The 20,942-nt window shown below is 44.1% G+C and overlaps 2 protein-coding genes across 5 annotated transcripts in view; one reads left to right on the top strand and one right to left on the bottom strand.

The window, feature by feature from the left end:
• Positions 1-5,982, top strand: part of LOC117763579 (apoptosis-stimulating of p53 protein 2-like) — a 27,085-nt gene extending 21,103 nt beyond the window's left edge. For 3 of the 4 annotated variants that reach the window (XM_034588807.1, XM_034588817.1, XM_034588828.1), the window contains one exon: positions 645-1,308. In XM_034588807.1, the coding sequence (XP_034444698.1) occupies positions 645-686 (42 nt within the window). In that variant the 3' untranslated portion in view covers positions 687-1,308. Of the gene's footprint in view, positions 1-644; positions 1,309-5,970 lie in introns of those variants that run through there. The other variant, XR_004614189.1, reaches the window with a different exon arrangement.
• Positions 5,926-20,942, bottom strand: gtpbp2b (GTP binding protein 2b). Its single transcript, XM_034589360.1, has 12 exons — positions 20,477-20,942; positions 18,048-18,074; positions 17,588-17,772; positions 17,340-17,451; positions 17,043-17,240; positions 16,595-16,769; positions 15,545-15,764; positions 9,107-9,242; positions 8,312-8,370; positions 7,883-8,054; positions 7,628-7,792; positions 5,926-7,066 (listed from the first exon to the last, which is right to left on the bottom strand). The coding sequence occupies exons 1-12, from the start codon at positions 20,660-20,662 to the stop codon at positions 6,878-6,880; spliced, it is 1,824 nt and encodes a 607-aa protein (XP_034445251.1). The 5' UTR covers positions 20,663-20,942; the 3' UTR covers positions 5,926-6,877.

Genomic DNA, 20,942 nt, shown 5'->3' with positions numbered 1-20,942 from the left:
CTCCGTGTGTCATGTGTCCCCCGACCTTCTAGACCTTCAGCAGCAGAACCAAGATCAGGACCAAGACAAACCTGGACCGCTCGAACTATAAGCTTTATCCTAAAGGAAGGTTTGAATCTTCAGCGTTCAGAGGGAGTCTGCCTCCACAACTGAAGCTGAGATGATTCCACAGGAGAGGAGCTTGATGCTGAAGCTCTGGGTCCTCCTCTGCTTTAGAGACTTTAGGGACAACAGCCTGAATTATGTCTTATGTGTCATGCCCTCTACTGGTCATCTGAGAGAATGCAGCTTTCAGACACTTCTGTGTTGGCTTCATTTTCTTTAACCGTTTGTGTTACAGGCAGAACTGAGTCAAAGGTTACACGGCAGAATTTAAAGGAGATGAATGTGGATCATCCTCTGCAGAATCTACCGCCTGAGACCTTCTCCTCCTTCACGTATCGGAGGACGACACACTCTGAAGTCCTGCTCTCTTCATTAAACTCCACAGGGAATTGAACCGTCAACCCTGGCAGTTGTTGCTAAATCTCATCTCTTTTAATCAGGCTTGAAAGCAGCTCTGAGGATCCTGTGACTCAACAGTCTTATATAAGAAGTTACACTATTTAACTTTATCTTAACGACAAACTCTTTTTATTTCCCAGCTGTATCTGAGGATCAAACCGCGGCAGAGGAGCCTGGCGTAAACCTCCCAGTGACAAATCCTTCAGGCGAGACGAGCAGCGAGCGAATGATCCTCTGGACTCGTTCAGAGACGCAGTGTCAGGAGTTTTTGTTCAAATGAGACAGATGTTTTTCAATCTGCGCTCACATCTGCACAGTATTACTTCTCCTCAATTCATTTGTTTCAGTGGTTTTTCCTCTGACGTCCCGAGAGCCTCAAATGAAATGAGAAATTCTTTTGGGTCCATTTTGTAATATTGTGTCTTTTGTCAAGATTGAATTTTTATTTTATTGAACATTGAAATCAAAGGAAACAATATGAGCAAACGTCCCAAAGACTCAAACTACAAAGTCTCTATCTTTTAATTTTTTCATTTTGTATTTATTATTTTGAATTTAAAAGTTTAATGTCTTGTTTCTTCTTTTACAGGATCAACTAGTTTCACCCAGAATGTAATGAAATAGTTAAATGATTAAAACATTAATTTACGGGGCTGATTTACCAAAAACATGTTTCTAATGCACCAGAACTGTTAAATATGATGATGTGAGATTTAAATTCTACAAACACTGAATGAAACTTACTTTATTTTACTCGTCTCTGTTCTGCTTCAGTTGGTTTAAGATTAAAATCTAATGTTTGGATTTTGTTTAGTTTCTTGTTTAATTCTTTAACATCGCTGATCCTCTTTATATACAGTCACTGATCCTCTTTATATACAGTCACTGATCATCTTTATATACAGTCACTGATCATCTTTATATACAGTCACTGATCCTCTTTATATACAGTCACTGATCATCTTTATATACAGTCACTGATGGTCTTTATATACAGTCACTGATGGTCTTTATATACAGTCACTGATCATCTTTATATACAGTCACTGATCATCTTTATATACAGTCACTGATGGTCTTTATATACAGTCACTGATGGTCTTTATATACAGTCACTGATCATCTTTATATACAGTCACTGATCATCTTTATATACAGTCACTGATGGTCTTTATATACAGTCACTGATCCTCTTTATATACAGTCACTGATGGTCTTTATATACAGTCACTGATCATCTTTATATACAGTCACTGATGGTCTTTATATACAGTCACTGATGGTCTTTATATACAGTCACTGATGGTCTTTATATACAGTCACTGATGGTCTTTATATACAGTCACTGATCATCTTTATATACAGACACTGATCATCTTTATATATAGTCACTGATCATCTTTATATACAGTCACTGATCATCTTTATATACAGTCACTGATGGTCTTTATATACAGTCACTGATGGTCTTTATATACAGTCACTGATCATCTTTATATACAGTCACTGATGGTCTTTATATACAGTCACTGATCATCTTTATATACAGTCACTGATGGTCTTTATATACAGTCACTGATGGTCTTTATATACAGTCACTGATCCTCTTTATATACAGTCACTGATGGTCTTTATATACAGTCACTGATGGTCTTTATATACAGTCACTGATCATCTTTATATACAGTCACTGATGGTCTTTATATACAGTCACTGATGGTCTTTATATACAGTCACTGATGGTCTTTATATACAGTCACTGATCATCTTTATATACAGACACTGATCATCTTTATATATAGTCACTGATCATCTTTATATACAGTCACTGATCATCTTTATATACAGTCACTGATGGTCTTTATATACAGTCACTGATGGTCTTTATATACAGTCACTGATGGTCTTTATATACAGTCACTGATGGTCTTTATATACAGTCACTGATGGTGTTTATATATAGTCACTGATCATCTTTATATACAGACACTGATCATCTTTATATACAGTCACTGATCATCTTTATATACAGTCACTGATCATCTTTATATACAGTCACTGATCCTCTTTATATACAGTCACTGATGGTCTTTATATACAGTCACTGATCCTCTTTATATACAGACACTGATCATCTTTATATACAGACACTGATCATCTTTATATACAGTCACTGATCATCTTTATATACAGACACTGATCCTCTTTATATACAGTCACTGATCATCTTTATATACAGTCACTGATCCTCTTTATATACAGTCACTGATCATCTTTATATACAGTCACTGATCATCTTTATATACAGTCACTGATCATCTTTATATATAGTCACTGATGATCTTTATATACAGTCAGTGATCATCTTTATATACAGTCACTGATGGTCTTTATATACAGTCACTGATCATCTTTATATACAGTCACTGATCCTCTTTATATACAGTCACTGATCGTCTTTATATACAGTCACTGATCATCTTTATATACAGTCACTGATGGTCTTTATATACAGTCACTGATGGTCTTTATATACAGTCACTGATCCTCTTTATATACAGTCACTGATGGTCTTTATATACAGTCACTGATGGTCTTTATATACAGTCACTGATCATCTTTATATACAGTCACTGATGGTCTTTATATACAGTCACTGATCATCTTTATATACAGTCACTGATGGTCTTTATATACAGTCACTGATGGTCTTTATATACAGTCACTGATCATCTTTATATACAGTCACTGATCCTCTTTATATACAGTCACTGATCATCTTTATATACAGTCACTGATCCTCTTTATATACAGTCACTGATCCTCTTTATATACAGTCACTGATGGTCTTTATATACAGTCACTGATCCTCTTTATATACAGTCACTGATCATCTTTATATACAGTCACTGATCCTCTTTATATACAGTCACTGATCCTCTTTATATACAGTCACTGATGGTCTTTATATACAGTCACTGATCATCTTTATATACAGTCACTGATGGTCTTTACATACAGTCACTGATGGTCTTTATATACAGTCACTGATCATCTTTATATACAGTCACTGATGGTCTTTATATACAGTCACTGATGGTCTTTATATACAGTCACTGATGGTCTTTATATACAGTCACTGATCATCTTTATATACAGACACTGATCATCTTTATATATAGTCACTGATGGTCTTTATATACAGTCACTGATGGTCTTTATATACAGTCACTGATGGTCTTTATATACAGTCACTGATCCTCTTTATATATAGTCACTGATCATCTTTATATACAGTCACTGATCATCTTTATATATAGTCACTGATGGTATTTATATACAGTCACTGATGGTGTTTATATATAGTCACTGATCATCTTTATATACAGACACTGATCATCTTTATATACAGTCACTGATCCTCTTTATATACAGTCACTGATCATCTTTATATACAGTCACTGATCATCTTTATATACAGTCACTGATCCTCTTTATATACAGTCACTGATGGTCTTTATATACAGTCACTGATCATCTTTATATACAGTCACTGATCATCTTTATATACAGTCACTGATCCTCTTTATATACAGTCACTGATCATCTTTATATACAGTCACTGATGGTCTTTATATACAGTCACTGATCCTCTTTATATACAGTCACTGATCCTCTTTATATACAGTCACTGATCGTCTTTATATACAGACACTGATGGTCTTTATATACAGTCACTGATGGTCTTTATATACAGTCACTCATTGTGTTTATGTAGTTATTGGTTCTATTTTAAATCACAGAATGTTTCATTTGTACATTTTCGCAGATGATCCAACTTTTTATTTCCTCAGAAACATGATGTGTTTCCTCCTTCGACCTCTGTCGTCTAATATGAAACAAACGTTCCAATGTGACGCTGAACAGCAAATCAACAAACGGGTGGAAAGATAGAATGGAAGTGAAAACCATGTCGCTGCTCAGTACATCAGACGTCATTACCTCTTTGCCTTTTAACTAAACACTTTCCCTTTTTAAACATAAGACAAGATGGAGAATACGTAATGTACGTTCTGCCAGTTGACGTCATCGATGTTCGTGACCAGTGGATGTTAGGGACATGTCTTCAGTTGTGTACTTTAGTGTCATCAGGTGTTTCAGACCCCACAGGTTGATCTGGGTACATGTCTCTAGCATCCTGGGGCCCAGGTGGGATCTTTCCTCCTGGCCCACGTCCACCAACATCTCCCAGTCTGGGGCTTGGTCCGACTGACCACTCCTGGTCAGTGGAGGAGAACCTCTCTGTCCCTGTCCCCCCTCACGGACAAAAGTCGTCCTTTGGACTGCGTTTGATGTTTTGATGTCAAGACATTGGAAGCAGTTCTCTTTTCTTCTATTGTTGCTGCCAGCACGCGAGCTCCTGGTTGTGTCTCCACGTAAACTTATAGACGTAGACTTATGTTACAACCAGTGAGGATGAGGGTAGCTGGAGTTGAGTATACTGGGCAGGACGGAGCTTCAGTATTTAGGTCTGTCACACTAACTAACTTTGTTGGACATTATATTTTGTCCCGGAAATAATAGTGATAAATAATATTATTGTCATCATTGTTATGATAATAGAGCATAATCCTGTAAGTTCATCCTTTCAAATAGCAATGAACTTAATTCTAAAGAATATTCATTCTGACTTTGAATTCAATTTAATATATTTAAATATCTTCAATAAACAAAACATAAATTACGACCACAACTATAAATAAAATGGAGTCTTTGAATAAACATTAAATAAATGAAACCAGCTCAGTGGACAATATGGTTATGATTTACATGAGTTTGTGTTTCTATTGTATTTGGTTTGTATTTCAGCTTTTCCTCTAGTGTGTGTGTGTGCGTGTGCGTGTGCGTGTGCGTGTGTGTGCGTGAATAAACCTCAGCTCTGTTCAGGTCAGAATAACTTGATGAGTGTTTAAAGTGTAAAGCTCCGTGACGACACTCGGACTCTGACACGACACAAACTGATGCTTCTGATCCTGAAGCTGATTGTTTCACAGCGTTGGTCCGTCATGAAAACTCTGTTCACACTGTCAGTGTGAGGGGCGGGACCTGTGTGTGGGCGGGTCCTGTGTGACTGTTAACCCCGCCTCTCTCCCACTCTCAGGTTAGACACAGCAGCTAAATGCAGGAGCTTCGGTGACTCTTCACAGATTTAAAGTCAACTGCTCAACTGTGTTACACAGGTCTGGTGTTTGAAGAGTTTCTCTCTTGCTCCTGAACTTGACGTCAATGATCCCACCCAAACTTAACTTAACTTAACACCTTTTGATGGAAGCTGACCAATCAGAGCAGGAGGGTCTTAAAGAGACAGGAGCTAAAACCAAGTGTTTGAGACGGAGGCTGAAGAGAGGAGCAGCAGCGGTGGACAGTCTGAGGAACGTGATGTCTTTTAATTTCATTACATTAGAGAATGTAAACATTTTACAGTCATAACACAAATTAAATGATCAACATGAACAGAATGTGTCTCCTTTAACACATAAAAGAGTAATTGCTGCTCTTAAATCAAGAGCTGAGAGTTTAAATGAGCTGAAGCTCGACAGCGCTGAGCTGCTGAAGTCCCATGCTAATGCTAGCTAGCCACAATAAGCCACTTTCTAACATGCTGCTGGCTTTGTGTCCAGCTAATCTGATCGGAGACGTCTGTTCAATCGTCTGTGAACAAGCAGTTTCTCCTCGTAGGATGACGGAGCTAAAAAAAAGCCATTTCCGACTCTTTGTTTGGACTGAACTCAGACTGATGAAGGTAAACGAAGCAAATTCACAATGCAAAGTCAATATGGAGTCATTTTCCTCCACAAACTCATCATGGATTCATGAACTAATCCACAAACTATAAAAGAAAATCCACCTCAGCTGTTGAAAAGAAACAAATCTTTTCACTCTTCAAATTTCACCTCCAGTCACAGCATGTGCAGTTTGAGGGAGTGGGAGGAGCCAGGTCGACACTTCCTGTCCAGCGTCTGATGACGGCATCGCACCACTTTAAAATGTTTCCTCAAATCCTCCTCAAACGTTATCCTGCTTCTCATGACAGCATCTTAAATCAATCTGTGTCAGATTAACCATCCAGGGTTAAGGTCTGCAGCTTTAACTTAAGACGAGCAGCTGCTGCCAGGAAGATGAAGATGATGATGATGATGGAGTCTGACGGCGCCGCAGCAGGAGCGAGGGAGGATGTGACTATAGATCCAGGACAGGCGGATTAATCTGCAGACATGTGGCGAGGATGTAAACCCCATCAGAGGAGCATTGGTTGCGTGTGGGCGGTCAAAGTTCTCATGGAGCTCAACATCTGTTGACGACGGAGGAGGCGTTAATGCTCCTGCAGGTTCTGGTCCACGTTCTGGTCGTGGTTCTGGAAGGGCGGCAGCAGGCCTGTGACATGGCCGATGCCTTTAGTGACGCCCTCCCTGAAGAGCAGCTTGGCGCCCAGCCGCAGATACTCAGGGTGTTTGATGAAGCGGAATCGAACCACAGCTCGCTCGCCAGTACGCAGCTCGTCCTGCAGCAGGGAGAGAGAGAGAGATACTTTATTCCTCCCAGAAGGAATATTACAGTGTTCCAGCAGCAACACATAACAACTAATAACTCACATCCTAGACATAGAAGTAACACAATCTGGGAAACAAAGTTTGTCCAGGACTTCTCTAGTTAAGGTCTCGGCCTTCTATGTAAAGAGCCTGGAGAGTTAAGAGTTATGAGTTATGAGTTATGATTTGGTGCTATACAAATAAAATTTGATTGAAAATGTACAATAATTAGGGCTGTCAAATTTAACGCGTTAACGTGGGATGATTAATTTGAGGAATTAACGGGTTAATCTTTTTAACGCATGCACAGAATGAGCCGCACATTCATAATCAAAAGTAAAAAAGTCTTTTCACTCTGTGGTTTGTGGGGATGTGAGATTTTAAATGAAGGCTCCAGTCGTCAGCACAGAACCTTCATCTTCATCAACATCTTCATCAGCTTGTTCGGTTTCTTAGTGAGAGGTCATGTGACACGTTCAACCCTCACAAATTGAAGAAGCGATTGTGGCTCCGCATGAACAAAGAAAACTGACCTTTCCGTGTAGGCACTCCACTGTGGCGGTCTGCCTGACATTGCCGACGTGCACGGTGACCTGTGACCCCCTGCGGAAAGTCTTGGCGTGGAAGAGCAGGACGATGGCGGCTTCGAACTGACAGCCGATTGTCGGGTTCATCTTGGGGCTGACCATCACCATGCCCTGCAAAGTGTCACAGATCATTTGTTGATCGACTGAGCGAGTCTGGAATCATCTTCCACGTGCACGCTCTTTGGCTACGTGACCTCTGACCTTGCGCAGCAGTGAGCGGTCAAAGTTTCCCAGAGCCAGCGTGGCGGCCTGTCCGGCTCTCAGCACCCTGCAGGCCGAGCGGTTCCTCTGGATGCTGCCGACCTTCAGCCTCAGGAAACGCCCTTCGTCTGTCGGACCGACCACGAGCCGCTCGCCCTCCCTGCACACTCCACTGGACACACACACATAAACCACACAAACACACACACACACACACACAAACAAACACACACACACACACACACAAACCCACACCCTTTAAAAGAAGCCTCATCACATACCTGATATTAACGTAAACTGTAGATTTCAAGAAATGTTTTTTACTAAAATATTTCAACTTTATTCCTAAAAATCTCCTTTTCCCTGTCACATGTTATTCTTGTCAGACTAATATGAAATGATCCAGATGTGAACCAGCTGTTACCTCACCTGTACAGAGTTCCTCCCACCACAGTCCCAACATCTGGAACTGAGTAAATCTCATCCACCTGAAACACAAGAAGAAAATCTTCACTTCAAATCAATGTACATGTAAAAGTAAATCAAGTAATCAATCGTATGGTAAATATCTTGTTTTATTCTTTTATTGCTGTTCAGGATTTTTGAATTTATGTAAACGTCTTTATGACTTTTTATAAAATAATGTTAAAATATTAACAAAACAAATACAAATAAAAGACAAATATGACAGAGGTTTGTGAAGTTAAAGGGATAGTTCACCCAGAAATGAAAATTCACTCATTAAAAGATCAGCAAAAACCCGACCTGTCTCCATGCTGCTCGTGTGGAGTCATCCAAGTGTCCGGGAGCCGACATTCGAATACGTCTCCACACGAGGTCGTTTACACCAAGTTGTAAGTCTAGATGTTCACCAGAAGAGGCTCAGCTAGCGGACGTTGGTAGATTTCAGAGACATTCAGGATTTAAAACACGTTGGAAATGACGTCGTTTTGAGTCCAATTTGAACGTCGGGGCTCCGGACACTTGGATGTCTCCACACGAGCAGCATGAGACATGTTAGGGTTTCTCTGTTGTTTTATTACGAAGGACTCACCTTTGAGATCCCCCCCCCACTCCATCAGCATAGGGGTGAGTAGATAATGACTTAATTTTTGGATGAACTAACCCTTTAAGGCAGCTCAAAATGTTTTCTGTGTGTGTGTGTGTGTGTGTGTGTGTGTGTGTGTGTGTGTGTGTGTGTGTGTGTGTGTGTGTGTGTGTTACCTGGAACTCAGTGAGCTGCTGCATCAGCTCCTCCTGCTCTTTGCTGTTGCTCAGTGGAGGGAGGATGTTCAGAAAAACCTTCAGGAGGTTCAGACTCTCTCCAGACACAGCGGACAGAGTGAAGATGGGCGTGATGCTGCACACACACACACACACACACACACACACACACACACACACACACACACAGAATGTACAACTTATAACAAACTGGTCGTTTCTGTTGATGTTTTAACCTTCAGTTGAAAGTTGAGCTGAATCACTTTTTTGTGTTTTTAACTTTTCAATGTTGGTGGTTTCCAGGAAAAGTGAAATATTCTGTAACTGAAGCTGTTTTCAGACCTGAGCTCCAGGTGGAATCCAGAGACTCGTCTCCAGAGCTTCTCCAGAGTTTGTGTTTCACAGCTGAACAACACAGCAGCAGGTTTTCTGCACAGACTCGTTCACAGCATCAGATCCTCCTCCTGGTTCAGGTGAGAGGGGGGGCAGCCGGGTGCAGCAGACAGAGACAGGAAGTGATGTGTGACCTCTGCTGCAGAGGTCATGTGATCATGTTGACATCACCTGACACCTTCAGCTCTGATCACCACAAACTCTCTTCACATCTTCGTCTGTGTCTTCATCGTGTGTGTCAGCACTTCTTCACCAGAGACATTTGTGTCCCGTGTTAGAAGCTCCCCCCCCCCCCCACTCACTCAGTGAATCAGTGGAGGATCCTCTGCTGTGTTCACACTGCTCCTGGATCTAGACTTTATACAGGAGCTCAGGAGGAGGAAGACAAACTGTAGAACCTCATGAACCTCCTCCTGCAGAGTTCTGTGCATGTCTGAAAGCAGCTCAAGAAACTGAAAGATCAAAACTTAGTCAACTGGTTGACAAGGATTTTATCATCATGTTATGAGCAACTTACGATCAATCTCAGTTTCTAGTTTCCAAACACAGATGGATCCAGACGAGATGAGGAGGAGGTAACTGAGCTCTGTCTGCTCACACCTGACACAGACTGAAGACTCTTTCACACCTTGTCTGGTTCAGAGCTTCAGACTCTTCAGTTCAGTCTGAAGCTGAACATCAGGTGTGAAAGGTTCCTCAGAGCAGAAGAGGAGTTCTGGGTCTGGATCAAACTGAACCTGGTTCTGTTGGTTTGCAGTGAAAACACTTTGTTGGAGAGTTTGGACCAATCACAGGAAGTAGAGACAGAATTAAACAATAGAAGAAGAAGGAGATGAAGATGAAGAAGAAGAAGCAGCTGCAGTCTTCACCTCAGACGATATAATGTTTGAACCACGAGGACGTTCACTTGGTGCATTTGAACTAGTGTACTGTAGTACTGTGGAGTACTGTGGTACTGTAGTACTGTGGAGTACTGCGCCTGAAGGTGCTGATGCTGGTAGTAATACCACCATGATGTTACCATGGCAACCAAATGAAGCTTCATTAATTTCCTTCATTCAAACAGAAAGACTACTACCCCCCCGACTGACAACACGCCCACGTCAGACGCCGTCTAGAAACCAATCAGAGTCAAGTATAGGTAGACTCCGCCCACGTAGGTGATGACGACAGGACGTACGTATGTCAGCTAAAATTCTTTAGTCCCTAAATTACAATGTGAAACTAAAACTGTTACCTTGGGAGTGATCTTCGATCCTGATTTGTCCTTTGATTCTCACTTAAAACACATTTCTAGGACCGCCCTCTTCCACTGGTTTAACATCTCAAACATCATGTCTCAAAAAGATGCAGAAGAACGAGTCCAGGCCTTTGTTCCATCCAGACGTGATTATTGTAATTCCTGATTCTCAGGCTCCAGCAGTAAGTCGTTAAAGACTCTGCAGTTTGTCCTAAATGCTGCAGCACGTGTCCTGAAGAGAACCAGGACCAGAGACCACATGTCTCCTGTGTTAGCTTCACTACACTGGCTTCCTGTTACATTGAGAATTCAAAACCCTCCTCCTCACCTACATTAATAATACGGCAGCATCAAACCTTAAAGAGCTCATCGTACCTTATCACCACTAGAGCCCTGAGCTCCCAGAATTCAGGCTGTCGTCCCTAAAGTCTCTAAAGCAGAGGAGGAGCCAGAGCTTCAGCATCAAGCTCCTCTCCTGTGGAATCATCTCAGCTTCAGTTCTGGAGGCAGACTCCCTCTGAACGTTGAAGATTCAAACCTTTCTTTAGGATAAAGCTTATAGTTAGAGCTGGTCCAGGTTTGTCTTAGACCTGATCTTAGTTCTGCTGCTACAGGTCTAGAAGGTCGGGGGTCACATGACACACGGAGCTTCTCTTCCCAGCTTCTCCTTCCTCTTCTCCATCCTCATCACATCAAAGATATTAATATCTCATCAACACATGTTACTGACTGGACTTCTTCCCCGGAGTCCCTTTGCCTTATCGTCCACAGATCCACATCGTGGATTATGATGGTGGATCGAGAATCAGAGATCGTGATCATTATGGTGGATCCTTTATCGTGTTGGCATCTGATAGTGGTGGTGGACCACGATCGAGGTGGCAGCTGATGGCGGATCCTGATCGTGGTGGATCCTGATCGTGGTGGATCCTGATCTTGATGGTGGATCCTGATCTTGATGGTGGATCCTGATCTTGATGGTGGATCCTGATCGTGGTGGATCCTGATCTTGATGGTGGATCCTGATCGTGGACTATGATCACATCAAGTCTGCTTGATATATAATATTTCTCCTCAGATACTCGACCATTACTGACAATAATCCATCAGTTCATTGACCTTCTGCTACAAAGTGTTTATTCTAATCAAAGCTGTAAATACTCTGATCTCTCTGATGTTCTCTGTTCCACGGGACATCTGTTCACTTGTGTCCGTCCTGGGAGACGGATCCTCACATGTGTCTCTGAGGATCTGTCCTGGGAGACGGATCCTCACATGTGTCTCTGAGGTTTCTACCTTCTTTACCTGTTAAAGGTTTTAGTAGTTTGACTCTTTCAAGATTCAAGATTCAAGAGTTTATTGTCATATGCACAACGATAACATTAAGCAGTCGCTTGCAATGAAATGTTTGGGTCACAGGCTCTCTTATAACAATGCTCAATCAAAATTTAAAATTTAAAATAAAATATACATATCTAAAATATATATATACACCCAAAGAAAAAAGAAAAACAATAGTGCAAGTGTGTGCAATAGTGCAAATATGCAATAGTGCAAATATGCTAAAGTGCAGAGTTATGGCAGATGGGAGGAGTTTAAAAGTCTTATGTCCTGGGGGATGAAACTGTCTCTGAGCCTGGTGGGGGGGCCCGATGCTGCGGTACCGTCGGCCAGACGGCAGCAGGCAGAACAGTTTATGGCTGGGGTGATAGGGATCTTTAATGATCCGGTTGGCCTTCTTCCTACACTGCTGGGTGTAGAGGTCCTCCATGGATGGTAGCTCCGTCCTGGTGATGTGCTGGGCAGACTTCACCACCCTCTGTAAAGCCTTACGGTTCAGGGCGGTGCAGCTGCCGTACCAGGCGGTGATGCAGCCAGTCTGGATGCTCTCTATGGTGCACCTGTAGAAGTTGCAGAGAATCCTGGCATCCATGTTGAGCCTCCGCAGCCTGCGGAGGAAGAAGAGCCGCTGTCTGGCCGTCTTCCTGATGGAGTCTGTGTGGTTGGTCCAGGTCAGGTCATCACTGATGTGGACCCCGAGGAACCTGAAGCTGCTGACTCGCTCCACCGTAGTTCCGTTGATGGAGAGGGGGGCGTGTTCTACTCCTTGTCTCTTCCTGTAGTCCACGATCAGCTCCTTTGTTTTGCCGACGTTGAGATGGAGGTTGTTGTCCTGGCACCAAGATGTCAGGGCTCTCACCTGCTCTCTGTAGGCCTTCTCATCGTCGCCGGTGATCAGGCCGATGACGGTCGTGTCATCAGCAAACTTAATGATGGTGTTGGAGCTGTGGGTGGCCACGCAGTCATGCGTGAACAGGGAGGACAGGAGAGGACTGAGCACACAGCCCTGGGGGGCACCGGTGTTTAGAGTCAGGGTGGAGGATGTGGTGCTGCCTATCTGCACCGCCTGTGGTCTGCCCGTCAGGAAGTTCAGAATCCAGTCACGGAGGGCGATGTTGAGCCCAAGGTCTCTGAGCTTGGTGACGAGCTTCAGAGGCACGATGGTGTTGAATGCTGAACTGTAGTCAATGAACAGCATTCTCACATATGTGTCCCTCAGGTCCAGGTGGGAGAGGGCAGTGTGAAGGGTGAGGGAGATGGCATCTGCAGTCGACCTATTTGGCCTGTAGGCAAACTGAAGAGGGTCCAGAGACTCAGGGAGGGAGGAGGTGATGAAGGGTTGACGAGCCGCTCAAAACACTTCATGATGGTGGAAGTGAGTGCTACTGGGCAGTAGTCGTTCAGGCAGAGGGTTTTTGTTTTTTTGGGAACAGGGACAATGATGGTCTCCTTGAAACATGCAGGGACTACAGACTGGAGCAGTGACAGGTTGAAGATGTCTGTGAACACATCTGCCAGCTGATCTGCACACACCTTGAGAGCTCGGCCAGGAATGCCATCAGGTCCAGGTGCCTTGCGTGTGTTGATCCGGTTAAGTGATCTCCACACATCTGCCCTGGATATTACTGGGGGGCAGCGGTCCTCCTGGGCCTCTTGGATCTCCACAGCCGGGGAGTTGCTCTCAAAGCATAGAAGGTGTTCAGATCCTCTGGGAGAGATGCAGACACTACATCCGCACTGCTGGTCTTTGCTTTGTAGTCAGAGATGGTTTTGAGTCCAGCCCACATGTTCCTTGTGTTGGAGCCCTTGTAGTGAGACTCCACCTTGTCCCTGTAATGTCTCTTGGCACTGCTAATAGCACTCCGGAGCGCGTACCTGGACTTCCTGTACTCCTCCAGATCCCCTGAGATGTAGGCATCAGTCCGTGCTTTGAGTTTTGCATGGACGTCACCATTAATCCAGGGCTTCTGGTTTGGGAATGATCGTACAGTAATCCTGGGTACGACGTCATCGATGCATTTGCTGATGTAGCAGATGACCGCGTCCGTGTACGTGTTGATGTTGTCATCCTGGAACACGCACCACTCCGTCATGCTGAAGCAGTCCCGTAGAGCCGAGTCTGATTGGTCAGTCCACCACTGAATGGTCCGAGTCACCGGTCTGTCACGTTTGAGTTTCTGCCTATAGGAAGGCAGCAGCAGAACTGAGACGTGATCTGATTTGCCGAATGGGGGGCGAGGGAGGGCCTTATACGCATCCCGGAAGGGAGTGTAAACATGGTCGAGCGTGTTCGCTCCACGCGTAGGACAGCTGATGTGTTGGTGGTATCTCGGCAGGACTTTCCTCATGTTGGCGTTGTTAAAATCACCGGCCACAATAAACGCAGCCTCGGGCCGTGATGTCTCTGTCCTGTCGATAACCGCATGCAGCTCGTCCAGTGCCTGATGTCGGCATGTGGCGGAATGTACACCGCTGTAATAACGACCGATGTAAACTCCCTCGGGATGTAATAAGGTCGGCATCTGATCATGAGGTGCTCCAGGTCCGGAGAACAGTCCGAAGAAATAATCTCCACATCTGAGCACCACAGATTGTTCACCATGCAGCAGACACCTCCTCCCTTGCTCTTCCCCGAGTTTGTTGTCCGGTCCTGGCGGTGAATGGAGACCCCCTCGGGAACAATGGCGGAGTCCGGGATCGAGGGGTCGAGCCAGGTCTCCGTGAAAACCATCACGTTACAAAACTTAATGTCCCGTTGAAAAGCCATCCTGCTCCGAAGTTCGTCCAGCTTGTTGTCCAGAGACTGAACATTAGCCAGAAGAATACTTGGTAGTGGAGGCCGGTTCTCACGTTTCCTCAGCCGGACTAGGACGCCGGCCCGCGACCCTCGTTTCCTTCGTCGCCTCCGTGCTCCAGGTACGACAGGTAAACAGCGCCATGGGTAATCTCCTTTGTTTGCTGGTGGCGGTGAAAAAGTGTTTTTCACCGTCAACCCGATGAGCAGAAGTTGTTCTCTATCATATAGTATGATAGGGCTCGCTTTGTCAGAGTGCACAATGCAAAATAAAGTAGAATAAATAACAAAAAAACAGATAAAAGAGAAAAAGGAGCAGAGCTGTGGGGGAGCTTGAGACACGGCAGCCTTCCTCGGCGCCATCGTAGCTTAGCTGTTGAGGGTTAAGGACAGAGGACGTCTCACCTTGTTAAAGCCTCTGAGACAAACTGGGATTTGTGAATATGAGACTATACTAATAAGATTTGATTGATTGATTGAAAACTAACAGATCAAATGAAACAACAAACACATGAAGCTTCCGACTCTCTGAGAGAATACGTCTCGAGTTTCAGGAAGAATCAGAGGCAGCATACCTCACAGAGAACAGGCAGCAGTAGTATTAGCAGTTGTATTAAAAAGTACTTGTAGTATTAGTATTATTAGTAGCTTTAATAGTATTTGTACCCACCATGTGGATTGAGTGAACTGCTGCGCGGCGGTCACGGCGTCGTCAGGGTTGGACACCACCATGGGGACCTTGTTGCAGCCCGGCTGCTTCAGGACTCGCTCCAGCTGTCGAACGGTTCGCTCCACAGTGCCACGGGAACACAGATCCACTTTACTGACCACGATAAAGATGGGAACCTTCAGCGCCATGGCCAGGCCCAGGTGCTCCCGCGTGGTTCCGGCTGCATGGACGAGAGCAGGAACATCACGCAGACTTCATTACCCAGAAGCCACTGAAGCTGCTGGTTTTTTATATTATTGATTATTTTCACAGTTGTTGCTTATTATACGTTGAGTATTTTTCCTTGAATTCAACCAATACATTGTAAAATCATTATTCCACAGCATCTGATGAGATCAATCTTATCTTCATGTTCCGTCTCCTCAATGATTCAAAATACATTTTTTTTAATTAAGTACCAAGTATGAGAGTCTACTTTAGACAAACTGAAAAATAAAAATAAACTTAACCCTTAAATCCTGATCTGAAGGTTTAAAAATAAACTGTGTGAGACGGATCCCTTCTGACCTCTAGTGGTGCTTTTAGTGGGAAACACCGGAGAAAAGGGTGAGGGTTATTCTTTGTGACATATTTGTAACAGTAAGTTAAAGCAGATGAAGAAGATGAGGTTGATGAAGACGACAATGAGGAGACTGAAGCTGCTGCTCCTCCGTGACAGAAAGATGGTTCAGGTATCAGATCAGGATGTCACCTGGTCGCCTCCCATTGGACGGGTAACCCTAACATGTACCCTAACCCTCAGCGGAGCCAGAACATCCGACCGAGTCGGAATAAACTGAAGAAAAAGGTAATTGTCAAATTCTTATTATTAATTGATGCAAAGAATAATTGTTATTTCTAAATGAATTGTTGCATGAATGTGATGAAGTTTGTTGATTAATATAAAACCTATGTACAATCATTGGAACACCGGGACCTGTGAACCACAATGTACGGTGTGACGTCTAACATGGCTGCTTCCTGTGGGTGGCGTGCGTGGCTGCAGCTCACCAATGCCGGTGTTGGCGCTCACCACCAGCATGGCGAAGTCGGGGCAGTAGCTGGTGAGACCGAAGATGGTGGTCTTCAGGTACTTGTGGTGTCCGGCGAGGTCGATGAAGGTGATCATCTTGGACGAGCTCTCGCAGATCTCCTCAGCTGTCCGAGATTCACTGTAGTTCACAACCTGTTCGACACGCGACAGGATGACGAGGCCGTTAAAATCACACGAGGAGCTGATATGTGCTCAGGGGAATTCTGTGGTAATCTCAACAATCTCAACTTTCTTCTGAAGCTTTCAAAGGTTTTAAGCTGGACTCATCATCAGAAATATTCAAAGCAAATTTTACACCAGTACAATATTCTGGACTAAAGACTCTCCACCTACGCTTACGTCTATCGTTAGCGTGTCGTTAGCTGTCAGAATTTAAAGTCAGACTTAGGTTCATGATTCCGTCACCTCTCCTTTGCTGTTGAAGCCCAGGATCTCGAAGCTGATGCTGGACGTGCGTCCGGTCTGGATCTCGTGCAGATGTCTGAAGAGGTTGAGCCGCGCTCTGCCTCGCCCGTTGTCCAGCTCGCCCTGCGTCAGGACGCCTAACAGGGTCGACTTTCCTGAGTCCACATTCCCCAGCACTGCCACCCGCAGGTCCAGGAACTGTCCCCGTCCATGATGAGGAGAGGGAATCGAATGATCAGCATGTGGCTCCACTTTCATCAGACTTGACAGAAACGTGCCTGGAGAACAGAATCTCACCTGCTGGTCATCAGGAACTTTTCGAATCAGGACTTCTGCAATTTTCCGAGTGTTTCTGTCAAAGTCGTAGTCCACCTCTCTCTCTCTGAGCAGAGTGATGTCAGCCCCGACTCTGATGACACACGAGAAACTAATTCTGAAAACTAACAACAACAACCTGTGTTTTCAAAATGATGTGAAGATGATTGTCGGTCAAACACCGTGAAAATGCCTCCAACCTTCAGACAAACATGTACGAGTTCACCTACTTCTCCGCCATCCTCTTTAAGGTTTTGAGCGAGGCCTTCATGTCGGCCTCCGTCAGGCCAACCAGCAGGCCGTTGTCTTCCACTCCAATCTGGTAGACGGCCTCGCCACGGCCCTCCTGCAGGCGCCACTTCAGCTGCGTGGCCAGATGCTCGAAGCGATACTGAGTTGGGTTCACCAGCTTCAGCTACAACAGCAGAGAGAGAGATGATGATGTAGCAAATATCCAGAGTCTGTGTGTATGTGGTATAGTAGTGAACAAATTCTCATTTTCAAATATCTTGGTTGGGTTGATGAACAAAATACAAGTCAACGACACCGAGTTTAATCTCATTTGCGACGACTGAAGATGATTTTTAAAGAAACTAAAATCCCTGTTTAACAGTTCAGTCAAACTTATATAAGTAGAAACAATGTTCCGCAGTTCACATTAACATTTAGTCAATTAATACACTTAATTACCTTATATTCAATGTTCCCTTCTTCAGCCTGCAGACACACACACACAGGAGAGATGAGCTTCGTTAACAATGTCACCATCTCACTGAACTGAAACACTACTGAACAGTGAATATCACTGATGAGGAGGACCTCTGGACAGGGTCTCCTCTGGACAGGGTCTCCTCTGGACAGGGTCTCCTCTGGACAGGGTCTCCTGTTTTAACTTCTTAAGGACCTCCATCACTGAGGACCTCACATGGTCAGCCAACTCCACTGCTGTGGTAAAAAAGGCTCAACAGCAGCTCTACTTTGTGTTAAGACTTAAAACAATCTTTTGTCACGGTTCCATCCAGAGTGTTTTACATGTTGTATCACAGCCAACAGACAAATCATCATAAACACAGAAAACACTGGGACTCCCTCTGAACACACTGGTGAACATCTTCACCGCAGCATCATCCTGAAAGATCCTGAACAACAGAACCTTTAAAGCACCTCCAGGCTGAATAAGGATTTTTCCCATGAGCCGTCACTGAACTATGATAAACAGCCCCCCCCCCGTACTGCCACCGCCTCTGCATCATCAAAATATCTCAGGACAAACTCATAGACTCTTTAACTTGAAGAGCAATCCACTGGTTATACTCGTGCAATGTTACTTACAGTGCCCATTATGATGCTTATGATATGATGCTCTTATTATACTGGTTTTATCTTTCTTACTATTATTTAATGATAATTGTGGACAGATGTGTGTGTAGGAATGTGTGCGTGTTGTTTTTTTGTATTTTGTATTTTGTGCAAGGACAATGAAGCTCTGTAATTCTGATCCTCTGCTTCCTGACCCTGAAGAGCTGCTGCTGTAACGAATCCAGAATTCTTCATGTTTTAACAGTTTCCTGCTGAATATTGGAGATAAACTCTGGTTTTTAATAACTTCAGAGTGTTTTTAACTGATCTCAGTTCAGCTTCACTCTTCAGCTGCAGCTGGTTGTGACAGTTGAAGCTGACTCTCAGTCAGTTCTTCTCACAGGAGATGGAACCCACTCAGCAGAGTCACAGAGAACAGACGTTCAGGGAGTGAAGGAGGAAACTTTCAATCATTTTAGTTCAATATTTACAGTGTATAGTATTTAGACATAACACACTAACTAAATTGTTAGTTTTTACTTTCTTTTTGCTCTTTTACCTGTTTTGGTGACATTAATTCCCTGTTTATAGCTCAAATACATTTTTCTGAATATGAATTATTTCAGCTGATACTCCCTTTCATCATGTTACGTCACTATATTTCAATCATATAATTATAATAAATACATGTGTAAATAGGACGAGCCACAGTATTGAACCTCATTTAGTTTGTCCTTCAGGGACAGGCTGAGTTTCATTTTACACATAATAATATTCTGTGTGTAATTATACAAGTTCCTTTTAGGACCTGAGTAAATAAGTGTTTTAATGCAGGTTTATGACTGATATGTTGAACTAGTAAATATTACAACCAGTTGACAGATCACTTTATAAACAGTTTATTAGTGTGAACAACCCTAAGGTCTATTTTCAGTCCTGGTGTTGAGTTCATATTCCTGATGGTTTGATGCTGAAACCACCAAACCAACCGCTGGTAGTTTATGAACTGGTTTAATGATTTCATCAGAGACTTATTTGACCTCTGTGACCTCAGGTTCTTCACCACAGACACATGAATATTTGAAATAGTCACATTTGTGAGTGCAGCTCGGTGTGACGTCTGTGAACAGCACAGCTGTTTGTGAACAGCTGACTCAGATTCTACACGTTATAAACACACGTTACACATGTGTTATTACATATGATGTTGTGTGACTGAAGTTAACACTCCCTCCAGCAGCAGCAGCTAGCGGAGGGCTAACTGTGGGCTAACGGAGGGTAACTGTGGGCTAACGGAGGGTAACTGTGGGCTAACGGAGGGCTAACGGAGGGCTAACTGTGGGCTAACTGTGGGCTAACGGAGGGTAACTGTGGGCTAACGGAGGGAGCTAACGGAGGGCTAACTGTGGGCTAACGGAGGGCTAACTGTGGGCTAACGGAGGGTAACTGTGGGCTAACGGAGGGAGCTAACGGAGGGCTAACGGAGGGCTAACTATGGGCTAACGGAGGGAGCTAACGGAGGGCTAACGGTGGGCTAACGGAGGGTAACTGTGGGCTAACGGAGGGAGCTAACGGAGGGTAACTGTGGGCTAACGGAGGGAGCTAACGGAGGGCTAACGGAGGGAGCTAACGGAGGGCTAACTGTGAGCTAACGAGGGCTAACGGTGGGCTAACGGAGGGAGTTAACGGTGGGCTAACTGTGAGCTAACGGTGGGCTAACGATGGGCTAACGGTGGGCTAACGGAGGGCTAACTGTGGGCTAACGGACGGCTAACGGAGGGCTAACTGTGGGCTAACGGAAGGCTAACGGAGGGAGCTACCTCCGGGGGCAGGAACGGCGGAGGGTTGTTCCGCTGGGTCTTTTTGTTCCGTCTCCTCCGGCCTCGTTTGCTTCTTCTTGTCCGGGACTTCTTCGACGCTTTCCTTCCGGTGTTCCCGGGGCCGGAGCCCGGTCCGTGTCTGCTGTGTCCGGGAGAAACTGCACCACTTTGGGATAAATCCACCATGGCTGGGCTCAGTCACCGGGACTCGAACTCACGGCGATGAAATAAGAATAATTCACCGATGAAGATCTCCGCTGCGACATCACCTCCACATTAACACTGATGAAGATGAAGATGCTCTCTCCTCAGCATCATCACCGCTGTACAACACCTGCTTCCGCCTGGGAGTGTCAAAATAATGTACTTTACGACTTCAAAATAAAGTACAGCAGATGACATAGATCGTCCCAGTGAGTTTACAACAGGAAGTCAACCAATCAATCAATCAATCAATAATCACATT

This window comes from Hippoglossus hippoglossus, chromosome 1 (genome assembly GCF_009819705.1).
Source record: "Hippoglossus hippoglossus isolate fHipHip1 chromosome 1, fHipHip1.pri, whole genome shotgun sequence".
Classification (NCBI taxonomy): domain Eukaryota; kingdom Metazoa; phylum Chordata; class Actinopteri; order Pleuronectiformes; family Pleuronectidae; genus Hippoglossus; species Hippoglossus hippoglossus.
The sequence above is the reverse complement of the archived record's forward strand: the minus strand, read 5'-3'. Positions and strand labels throughout refer to the sequence as shown.